Genomic DNA, 11,880 nt, shown 5'->3' with positions numbered 1-11,880 from the left:
TGTTAGGATTTTCTTGACAGTGATAGCCCCTTAGCTGCTAAATCTGCTATCCCATCCATCACTAATCTCAAGCAAAGCAAGCATTAGTTTCTTTGTGACTTATCTAGGTCTTTAGCAGATCAATAGCACAGCTCAGATGTTTCAGACTCTTCCTTGTTAATTCACATTTATCTTTTCATCCAAAGAAGGTAAATTACCTCACAGAGAAGCTGTGTGTTATCCCCAATAGCAGTTTATAATGTTGCAAAGTCAGCGTGACCCACATATCTTATCTCAGCTGGAATGCATTTGTCACTGTCTCCTGTTATGATCATCTGGTACAACACCCTAGAAGAGAGGTAAACCTGCAAAACAGCTTCACCGCTTTTATTTAATGACCTTTTTTTGCCATGTGTTCCTGTATCACCTTCAATTTAAACTGCTAAAGTAAAAGGGACTTTTTCCTTTAATGCTCCATTTCATCATTTTTATCATTAGCAAAATTTTCATTCCTCAGCAGCCTTCATTTCTGCTGTCGTGAGAGATCAGTAGGTGGTGACAGCGAGACTGGGAATGGAATCATTTATTAATAGGTTAGTTCACCCTCAGAAGGGACTGCTGGGGTAACTCTACGTTTGTACAGTTGGCTGCTGGTTACCTGAAGCCTCTCGGGCCCTGGGAGTCTTTAATGCTCTTAGGAAAAAGGAATGAGAAGCTGCAACCAGACTGCTGCAAGAAGAAATGCTGTACAAAATGAGTTTGACAGCAATTATGCAGCTGGGACTCATTCCTTGCCGAACTAGAGTGAAGTAGGTATTTCAGTATCTGTTATTCTAAAAACTTCATAAATTATGGAAAGAAAACATAAATACATTTGGCTTGTAAGGAGTCTGACCCAGCTGGTTGCAAAACCAGGACATTTTATTCTGTTCCTTCAGGTGAGCTGAGCAACTTCTGCCTGGGCTGGACTCTGTTCTGCAAGTGTTACATTCTTAGGTCTTTAGCTGAGAAATTAATTGGTGCCATAGAGGTCTGCTCTTTGATGTGAAAAAAGGTAGGTCTGTGTTCAGCGCAGTGCCCGATTTCTTCCCAAATCAGATCATACAAGGGAGGCCCAACATGGAGCGCCCACTTTCTGTGGCCGCCCAGCTGGGAGGAATAGCAACAGCAGATGCTCGCCCCTCAGGTGGACGTGGACCATCCAACCGGGGTGACCTTAGCGGGGGGAACTGGATGGTTAGGAGGGCACAAAGCGCTTGCCCAGGTGCAGGTGCGCTACCCGCGTGCCTGCAGCCCCAGCAAGTTTGCAGATAACCCAAACAGGGGGTCAGTGCCCGGGGGGCACCCAGCAGCAGCCCCCAGTTGCTGTAGGGAGGCACCAAGAAGACGAAGCCAGACTCTTTGCTGAAAAGTACAGTGGGAGTCTGAGAAGTCAGTGGTCACCAGCTGAGAAAAAAGGGAGAGTTCTGGCTGGATGTAAGGGGGGAAAAAAATTAGATGACCAAGCTTTAGAACAGGAGCCTGTTCTAAAGTTTTCCTGGGGGAGCTCTCAAATCGAGGCGAGACCAGCAGGTGTGTCTGAACTGGGGGAAAGGATGGGTTTCCATCTGTACGTACTCATTTTCACGGAAGGAGCAGGGCAAGGGTATATTGGATGTTTCTGAAGTGTTTCCCCTCTCTGTTCTCTGCATGGGTGACTGTACGTGCTGAAGTTACTTAGCCTTTCTTCGGAAATCTGCACACACCGTATGTTTACTGAACTGTCCCTGTGGCTTAATTTGTGTTCAGGAAAACAACCAGGGCATTAAAGGTAAGAATTTCTGAACACAAACTGCCATAAGGTATCGAGGATAAAAGAATTCTCTGGTTGTGTTTCTTTCTTCTTAGCATTTTAAACGCTGCAGCAAACCTGAACAGGATGGGAGATGAACAATGAGGCACTGAGGACTGGAAGGCACAAAATATTTTTCCCTTTGGGATCTTAGCAGATAGTAGAGCTGTGTCCTGTCCCTTCTGTGAAAGGTACGCTGCTCACAAGTACCGTGTCCATGCAAATATAAGCCACCTCTTGATTTTAAAAAGAACTTTGTAAACAGACTTATTGATCTCTGAGATATGTGTGGGTTTTCGACCATTTTTACTGCCACTTTTCTGTCTGAACGCCTTGCTGTGCTGGAGGCTAAGTCAAGATACACTTTTGTTCTCATTTGAGAGTGTTGCTGTTCCAAATTGAGGATATCGTGTGAGCAAAGATCAAACATTAAATCTGAAGGTTGTTTACTGTTATTTCCAGAAGCAAGGTGAGGGAACCTGATTTTGTTATTTTGTTTGACAAGAGAGAAATTTCCATTTATTTCCAGTGAGGTATGTAGCTGTTCACCAAGGAGAAGGGGACAGCAAAAGGATCTTTTGCACCTTTTTTCTCTGTGCCACCTCCAAGCCTTTAGCTCTGAAAGTTGGTGGACCTTCTTCCTGAGTCAATGGAATCCTTGGGGAAGAGGGGTTTTGGCATTTGTTTCCTGGCGTGCTGTTGAAGAAACTGATTATTTAATGTTTTTTAGAGAGCTGTAGTGGTAATACCATTTGGGAAGAAGCAGTAGAGAAAGTTTAGGGTCTTATTCTGTCTCATCTCCATCCACTTGTATCTTTTCAGTTAATTGTCTACTAGAGTTTAGTTATTTACTTAGTTGTTTATGTATATATATAAACAATTTCTATATAGTTATCTAGTCCCCTGAGGACTGGGGGGAAATATTTTTCTCCCCAAAAGGGCGACTAGCCAAAGCTTCAGCAAGAATTCTGCTGATCTGGGAGATTTTGTAGAAGATTTGAAACTGATTTTAAATAGTATTTTTATCCCGTAGCTAGGCTGCTACAGGCATATTGAGCACAGGTCAATAGAAACGTGCAGACTTCATACCCGATTCTGAGAGGTGTTCTTCAGCTCAGCTTGTTAATTAATTTTATAAAGTAGGTAACGGGGGGATTTTAAACACAGCTGTAGAGAAGCTGAAATGGGGGAAGTTTTTGAGGGACCCACGTAGGAGGGAAGCTGGAGGTGAGAGGAGCTGCCCCGGGTGCCGCTGGCGGATGCAGCGGTGACCGGGCTCCTCCCGCCCCGCCCGGGGGGGGGGTCCCCTTGCCGGGGACCAGGCGGCCGCGGGGCCCCGCCCCGCCCGTCGGGCTCCCGCCGGCCCGTCACGCTGCCCGGTTGCCCCAGCTCCCCGCCCCGCTCCCGCCGGCCCCGCCCAGTAGCGGCTAAAGGCCCCGAGTCACGTGCCGCGGGCGGGCCGCCCTCTCGGCCAATCAGCACGGCGGGCGGGCTTCCCCCGGAAGTTGAAGCCGTTGCCCGCCCTCCCGCCGCTGGTTGCCATGGCAGCGCGGCCGGCGGCGGCGGCGGGCGCGATGGTGAGCGAGCAGGCGGGCGGGTGGCGGCGGGGGTCCCGGGGCCGCGGCTGCCCTGTGGCACCGGCTCCCTGCGGCACCTCTTCTCTCTTGTCGCCCGCAGGCGTCCGGGCCGTGGGCCGTGGGGCTGGCGGCGGAGGCGGAGGAGCGCTGCGAGCGGAGGCGGGTCGGCGGGCTGAGGGCCGCCCTGGAGCGGGAGCGGCGGCTGGAGGAGGCCCTGCGGCGGGTAAGGGCCGGGGCCGGCGGGGGGAGAGGCGATCACGCTGCCTGGCTTTACCCTTCAGAGGGGGGTTCTGTCACCGTTGTTCCCTGAAGGCGTAGTGCTGCCCTTTGCCCGCTGCCGGGCCTGCGGGGGCCGCCACGGGCTGTGACGGGCCTGACGGGCGTTGTTGGCCCTGGGCAGGCAGAGGAGGACAGAAACCGGAGGGAGCTGCAGCTGGAGCGGGAGGAGCGGCTGGCGGCTGAGCTGGCGAGGCTGAGCCACGAGAAACTTAAAGACGAAAAGATGAGGCAACAAGTGAGAGAGAACAGGTAATGCTTCAAAATCCTGACAGCTTTTTAAACTAGCTTTTCTGGTAAATCCATCTGAATTCGCAAAAGTGCCGTTACAGGAGCAGCCGGCCAGCGGTGTGCTTCCTGCACGTATTTTACTTTTCTTGATCGTGTGTTGGACTGAGCCGTAGGTGCAGCAGGATGGAGCATGCAATGTTTTCAAGCAACAGAGAGGAAGCTTTAGTGTGCTAAAATCTGATATGCCATTTATTTTTTAGAATAGGCTTTGACTTTTTAAACTTGTGCAGCAGAGAAGGCAATAAGTAGTAAGAGCGTAGGAAAAGGTGGATTTTGCGCAGTGCTCAGCGGGCAGTGCTCGGAGGGGATGCTCCAGGTGTCAGTGAGCAGCGCTGGAGGTGAGTGCGGGAGGCCAGAGCAGCGCCAGGTGCTGCAAGCTGCGCGCTGACAGGACAGGCCTTGTGAGAGTTGTAACAGAAGTGGAAGTGAATCTGACCTGGGAGGAACAGTTATTTTAAGATTAAGGTATGATAAAAAGTTATTGTAAGCAGATTTTGTTTATAAGGGTAAAACTGATCCACAAAATTTTAGTTTTTAATAGATCCATATATATATGTACACTTACACATATACGTAGGCATATATGTTTATGTATACATTTATGTATATATACATACTTACATGTAAAATATGCCAAACTATTAATAGCACGTGTAGAAATAGCGATAACTCTTTTATTTTTAAACAGGTATTGTTTTCTTTTTCTGCTCTTTTACTAGAGCATTATTTTTCATTTAAAATTGCAGTTTCCCCCCCAGAATATTTTTTATGCATTGTGTTTAAATAATGATGGAAATCTCAGGTTTTTTTCCCCACGAGTACTTTCTTCCTTGTAGTAGGATAAATTATTTTTTTTTTCCCCACTAGTCTTGAACTTCGAGAGTTAGAAAAAAAGCTAAAATCCGCTTATATGAATAAAGAGCGAGCTGCACAGATCGCTGAAAAAGAAGCTATGCGGTATGAGAAAATGGTAATTAGCTTCACAGTGTATCCCAGCACCTGAGTGTTGTATCTCTTTGTATGGGAATGAACATTTCTCTTTTGAAGCTGATCTTTTAATGTAAAATACTGTAGGTGTAAACATTCAGTGTTTATTGAAAATATGTTTTGTGTTAAGAAGGACTAATTAGCTTAGAAAATGGTTTACTTTGCTGTTGCAATCAAAGTAATAGTGAATTAGGCTGTATGAATGGATGTAGTTTTTATTTTACTGGGTTTGTAATATTTATCCAAGTTAATACTCTGATACGCTTTGTACAGTAACTGCTTATTGTGGTGAACCCTCAGGCACAGATTGTTGAAAATGTTACTATTATTAAACATATATTTGAATAACTTCAGGAAAAATTGTGAACTTCTATTTATATATAGAATAATATTGTGATCAGACAGATGATTCTGATTAATTTTTAACTTTTTATGCAAAAATCAGTTTACACATATTGCTATAAAGACAATGCATTTATTGAGGATGTTCTACGTGGTTACACCACATTCCAATTCTTATGCCAACATGAGCTAGTTTTACTCGTGCTGGATGCTTTACTTCATTTTTGCTCAACACGCAACTGCCTTTAATATTGTTACTTCTCCTCCAGTTGTGTAGTTATTGAGGGTTCTACTTACCGAATTAAGTTATTAAGCATATTAAGACGTGATAGGCTGAGACAGAAAACTTGCCTTATTTGTAATGCAGTGTAATTCCTTTTTATACTGCGTATTTTTTCATTACAAGTTGTATTAGTGGGAGTAAAAAAAAATCTTGCAAATTTTTTTTTTCCCTCTATAGAAACAGGAGGGTGAAATAGCCCAAAAGATGAAGGAGGAGTACGAAAGGCTAATCAAAGAAGAAAGTTCTGCAGAACTGAGGCGACACAAGGAGAAGATAGCGTATCAGCAAGAACTGGAGAAACAGCTTGAGGAAAAAGAGAGGAAGAAGCAGGATGCTTACAAAGAGTTTCTAAGAGAGAGAGTCATGATTGATGAAATTGTAAGAAAGGTCTATGAGGAAGATCAAATGTTAGTTACTTTGCTATTTTATTATTTATTAATTTAAAACAAAACAACTCGTGTAATTCCACATTTGTTTCATAGACTGAGGCCTGTTTTAGTTTTCCTTGGTCATATTTTACTAACAAAAGACTGACTTGTGCGGATTTTGCTGTTGAAACATCAGAATGTGCTTGTCATTTCAGTCGATGTTGTGTCCTTGTTCCCCAAATACAAAATCCCCCTTATTCCAAGGAGTGCTTCCATTGGGCCCATCGTGCTGGCAATGACGGCATATGAGAGATTTCTGCCTCGCTTCGTGTCACTGCCTTTTTGTGAGGCATGTTGCATGCCTGTCTCATGGACAGAGATAGGAAAGGAGGTTTCTGGGGGCAGGGGTGGGGGTGGGGAGAGAGTGATATTAGTATAAATAAATAAAAAGTTTAGGAGATCCTGGTGCACATTAGGCTACTGGGCTTCCTTCTTTCTGTTCGGATGGAGCATGTGAAAAACGCAGTAGTGAGACCTATGTGTCCAATGTGTCCTCCTGAAGAAAGGTGTTAAGGCATGAGATCCCCCTTTGGGGGCAATTCAGTGATAAGTATTTTCAACGCAGGTACCTGGTTCCCAGCTGAATAGGTAAGCAGAGCCATTTAAATCTTCGTCTCTGGAATATGTTGTTAAGGGTGGTCTGTTTAATATTACTCTGCTCTATGTTAAATAACATTTTTTCCCTGTCTTCTACAGGGAAAAACAATTGAAGCTAGATAAAATGAGAGCAACTCAGACATACATTGAAGAATTTAAAAAAGAACAAGCTACCTGGAGGAGAAGGAAAGAGGAAGAGATGGAAGAAGAAAATAGAAGAATTACGGAGTTTGCCAGCATTCAGCAACAAAGAGAAGAAGATCGGATGGCTAAAGTTCGAGACACTGAGGAGAAAAAGCAAAGGCTTCAAAGCATGGTAGCAAAAACTAAAGCTGTTCGGAAAAAAATAGTATACATTGGTGTCTTTCATTTAGAAATCTTTCCTTCTTCTACCAGATTGCCCAGAACCTGGAAAGAGAACAACAGAAGCGTGAAGAACTGGAACAGATCCGCCAAGAGCTGTATCTGGAAGAACAAGCGGAGACAGAAAGGAAGAAGGAGATGGTAGGTGCTGGCAGGTAGATGAAGCAGTACCTGCACACTGGGGGGGAATATTTCACTTTCCTTGGACTTCTGCGTGTACATACATGAGTATTTTGGTACTTGTCAGATAGCAGGTTTTTTTATATGTCCTGTGTATGTTACGTGATCCTGTGTGTAAACCGTTAAGGGGAAATGCAAGTGGAGAGGAGTATTGCAACTTTGCCGTAATTCCTGGAGAACGTTCAGGTTAGTGGAGCTGGTCTGGATGAAATTTATGAAATAAAAGTAGTAGTCTATATGCAGGAAAACATATTTCACGGAGCATTTGTAGCTATGGGTAGACTAATCTGATTTAAGCAGACCAGATGTGAGAATTTAAAGAGAAAAAGAAACCATTTTGAATCACTGATCTAGAAATAAGTCATAAAACGAATGCAGAGACAGTATTTCACCCAGCCTTCCTCTGTCCCTTCACTACTTCTGATGTCTTTGTGGTGGAGCAGCGCTCCCTCAGTCTTTGGGCATTGTCACTGGAGTTGATGCTCGAAGAACATTTAGTGAGCCTGTATCCCGTGTGCAATTCCTTCTCTTGCCAAGGATGCTTTTCATAGGCCACGTAACTCCCATTTCAATGACTTTTCCTCTGTCAATGCTGGCAGGTCTGTCGCAGTCTGGTCTGGGTTGGGTTGGGTTTTTTTTCACACTTTGGATTTGCTGAGTCTGCGGGGCTGTTTGTGACTTTGGGATGTTTCTGAGGGACTCCTTGAGCCCCTTGGAGTCTGTGAGCTGGTTCAAAGCAGAAATCTTTTAATTCTGACATGGGTTTAGGCGTATTAAATGAATCTGAATTGTTTTCAGTTCTGTTCTGGCACCAAGTGTCTATTGTCAACGCTATTTTCTAAATGTTGTTAGTTGGACAAGCACTTTGTCTATTTATTAAGTGGTTGGAGGGAAAACTGTCCTTTTGAGTTTCCTTTGCCATTCCTGTTGTATTTATGTTTTAATTTCAGGAAGACAACTGAAGGTTTTGAGTACCTTTATGGTTCCCTTCATACACTTATTTATCTCATGAAGGAGGGTGCCAGTAACTTTCAAGTTCAGGTTTAAGTTAAGCGGGTTAATGAACACTTGCTTTTGAATGGCCGTTTGCTTTTTCTGACGGGCTTGCCCACACGCTGTCTTACCTTGCTATGGGTGACAAACAAAATGTAAGGCAGGCTGATACACCTAACACTGTTATTTTTAGAGTGTTGTTCAGGATGACTTGTCTTGTTGATTTACTTCGTGCTAGTAGAAAAAAATAATCTCTTTTTGTTCTGGAATTAGAGAATCTTGAGACATTTACTTAACTGTTTAATACCGGACAGCACCATTAGATACGGAGTGTTTGCTCCAGTTATTTATACTAGAAAGTAACAGTTACAGTAAACTTATTCCAAGATAAATCAGGTAGACTGGCTGATGGTGATCAAACTTTTCCAAAGTATGTTCAGTAACAGCATTTTATTAAATTTCCTTTATAGGCAGAAATCGAAAAGCGAATAAGGCAACGCTTAGACTTAAGGCAAACATACGAAGAGCAACTGGCGTTAAAGAAGCTGGTGCGACAAGCTATGCGAGAAGAGGAAGAAGCCTTCAGACAACAGATGTTGGCCAAGTTTGCAGAGGACGATCGCATTGAACAGATGAACGCTCAGAAACGAAGAATGAAACAGCTTGAACACAGAAGGGCTGTGGAAAAAGTTATCGAAGACCGTCGCAAACAGTTTATTGCAGATAAAGTAAGAGTTTTCACGTTTGGTTTGAGCCAAAGCGTTTCAGTATGAGAATACTTCCGCTGTCCTAAGCAACAAGGCTATTGTTATAGGGAAAGGTGACAGGGGGATTGCAGAGAAATGTGCAGGGGGGAAGCAGGCCTTTGTTTTGGTTTGATGACAAGAAACCTTTTTAGAGCTAAATTTTCTTTGTAGCTCAAGAGGTGAGAGTCAGCAACAGTCCTAGACCCCTGTATGACCTGATGTGTGCTGCAAGTGGCTCTTCAGGAGCCGTAGGATCAGCGACATGACTGTTATCCAGTTCAGCATCCCTGCCCAGCGGCTCTGATAGACATGTGAGAAGGGGAAGCCCCAGCCTTGATTTTTGACAAGGTCTCTTGAATTACCATCTGAGGAAGAAAAGGCGTAAACTGAAAACAAGCCATGCAATCCCATACTGCAGGTTTTGGACCTGTATATGGTGTACATCACATGTGTAATGCGAACTGCAATTTCTAGTCATCAGCATGAGAACACGTGCCTATTTCTGCTTTTCCTGGACTAGAACAGTAGGGCAGGAACAGACTAACTTGTCTGAGAGCCAAGAAGGAATCAGAACTTAACTACCTTTAGAAGGGCTTCTAGTATGAGACCACACGCTTACACAGCAGACTAGCCCCGTGTCTGGGCATTCAGTCTTCTCTACTGTTTGAGATCTTTTTCTAGTTACCAAACAGGTATTGTTTAAATAGTGCTGTGTGGCGTTTTCCTTATGCATTTCCATCCTTTTCAAATTAACTTCTTGTGACCAGGAGTTAAATAAGTAGAAGTTCAAAATCTGCTTCACCAGAAGATTTTATCCTGTGGTGAATATTGGTGGAAACAAACATTCATAGAGCTGAAAATGAACAGTTATGAAAACTTTCTCTTCTACTGTAGGAGCGTGAACTTGAAGAAAGACAGACAGAGGAGAGAAGACAAGAAGACATCCATGCGATTGTTGAAGAAGAGAGACAGAAACTCCTGAGAGAGCATGCGTCTAAATTACTGGGTTATCTTCCTCGAGTAAGTGAATTTTATTTTAAATGCTTTAAATACTTGTCCTGTAAATCAGTTTTCTCCCAGATTAGTTGAAATTGCAGAACCGTGTAAATTCCTGGAGTCAGTGGGAGTCCTTATTGTGTCAGCTCTCCCGTGCTCACCTTTTCCTTTCTTTTTTTTTTCTTTTTGAGCTGGGAAGCAATTTACAAAACTATTCTTTCGGACTCTACTGCAGTCTTGATACCCAGAACAGAACTTGCTGAAAGCTTCCACAGTGCTTTGCGCATCCGGTTTTTGGAATACGGAACGTTAAGTTTTAAAGCGGGGCTTTTCTGGCTAGACAGGCGTCCGCTGCATCTTAAACCCTGTTTCCACCAGATTTCTCAGTTGAGGTTTTGGGAGTTATTTCTTTAGAGTGTTGGCTATCTTCTAAGTCTTCTGTTACCTTGGAACAAGCCTCCTCTCTGTTGCAGTGCAATAAACTGCAGCGCTTACAGAAGCATTTCAAAGTTCGCTTTGTTTGTGTTTTTAAAAGTTACAAAGATGGAAGCAATTCTTGTCATAGGAACAAACTACAATTTATTTTGTGTTACACTACATAATCTGAAAGATCACCCAATGGCACACAAATGGAGAGCTGCTTGAGGGATGCAAAAATGCCTTTACAGTAGGGAGAGAATTATCTGACTATTTAAAGAAATTCTTTTCTGCAGTACTGGAAAACATGGTAAATGCAGAAGAATATAATTTTTATTCAAGTATTAATATGCTAATTTGGTGCCTGAATTTGTAAAATTGAGAGTGAGTTATTTCCTAACATAGATTTGATTAAAGGATAACTCAAACCGACAATATCTTGATACAGTTTTCTGGTTTGAATTTACCGTTGTAGGAAGTCTTGGCTGTTTCTGCGTGTCCAAGGCTCAGACCTGTTCCGTGGTGTTGAGGTTCTGCTTTATTCTTTCTCTGTCTCAACAGTGTGTCTGAATCACGTGGTCACGCACCACGTTGCTTGACTCAAAGCGGTTAAATAGGAAGGTGCTACCTAATTGTAGAGCCTCCAGTATAAATTCAATTTATAATATTTTTTTTAAATGTTGCAAGGTGTGTTCTGTGGGTCGTGCACATTTTTAGCCCTAAAATTAATTGAGAATTAGTTAAGAGATTTAGATTTCTAGGTTCTTCTGTTTCCTTTCCACAAAACATAGGTTCTGATTAAGTTGTTCATTAGCAGCTGATTTCCAAAACTATTTCCTTGTATGGGCCAACTTCTACACCACTAAAGGTGGAGGGAGAGCCCTGCCCCAGCCAGTGCTGCTTTACCGTGCAGTTGCTTAATGTTACTAAACCCGCACCTGTGCTGACTACGATCACTGCTGTTAGAAGCAGAACGCGGGTAAATGCTGCCTTTTGTACAGTGCTCACGCTGGAATCATTACGGGGTTCTCACCATGGTTTGCACAAAGAACAAGAGCGGTGGTTCTAGGTTGGCACCCCCTGTGCCAGCTTGGAACTCATCTGTTAAAGTTCTGTGACGGTTTTCAGGGCTGTTTGAAAGGTCACACCGGTACCGCTGGTACAGGCTGTTACGTTCACTTCCATAGAAAACTGCAGGGATCCACAATAATCTTGCTTAACCTTCCGATGTATGTTTCTTCCCCTTATTGCAGGGAATACTCAGAGACGAAGATGATGTCAACATGCTTGGAGAGGAATTTAGACTGGCTTACCAGAAGAGAAGAGGTAATGCTTTTTCAGAAGAGAGCTGAAATTTCCTGCATCTCATCTCCTCCTTTGCCACAAGGTGTCATCTCTTTTCTAAGGAAAATTTCCGTATGTTCTTAACGGTGAGGAACTCCTTTTTAATATCATTAAAATCTCCATTTTAAGACTGGACTGCTAAACTGATGAGCAGTTAGTTTTCTTTAAGTGTATGTTGTCCTTGTGTTTTCATCAATAAACTCTTGTGGAGTTCTCAATTATTCTCAGTGATGTTGCAATGTTAAAAATG

The 11,880-nt window shown here is 43.4% G+C and overlaps 1 protein-coding gene across 1 annotated transcript; it reads left to right on the top strand.

The window, feature by feature from the left end:
* Window positions 1–3,333: 3,333 nt before the first annotated feature.
* On the top strand, window positions 3,334–11,848 carry MNS1 (meiosis specific nuclear structural 1). The gene is made up of 10 exons (XM_040600222.1): window positions 3,334–3,387; window positions 3,488–3,610; window positions 3,788–3,915; window positions 4,822–4,924; window positions 5,744–5,973; window positions 6,691–6,907; window positions 6,988–7,095; window positions 8,598–8,855; window positions 9,768–9,893; window positions 11,540–11,848. The coding sequence occupies exons 1-10, from the start codon at window positions 3,352–3,354 to the stop codon at window positions 11,636–11,638; spliced, it is 1,428 nt and encodes a 475-aa protein (XP_040456156.1). The 5' UTR covers window positions 3,334–3,351; the 3' UTR covers window positions 11,639–11,848.
* The last annotated feature ends 32 nt before the right edge of the window (window positions 11,849–11,880 follow it).

The sequence above is a fragment of the Falco naumanni genome, chromosome 7, assembly GCF_017639655.2.
Source record: "Falco naumanni isolate bFalNau1 chromosome 7, bFalNau1.pat, whole genome shotgun sequence".
In the NCBI taxonomy this organism is placed as follows: Eukaryota; Metazoa; Chordata; class Aves; order Falconiformes; family Falconidae; genus Falco; species Falco naumanni.
Note: the sequence above shows the minus strand (reverse complement) of the source record. Positions and strands in the feature narration are given on the sequence as shown.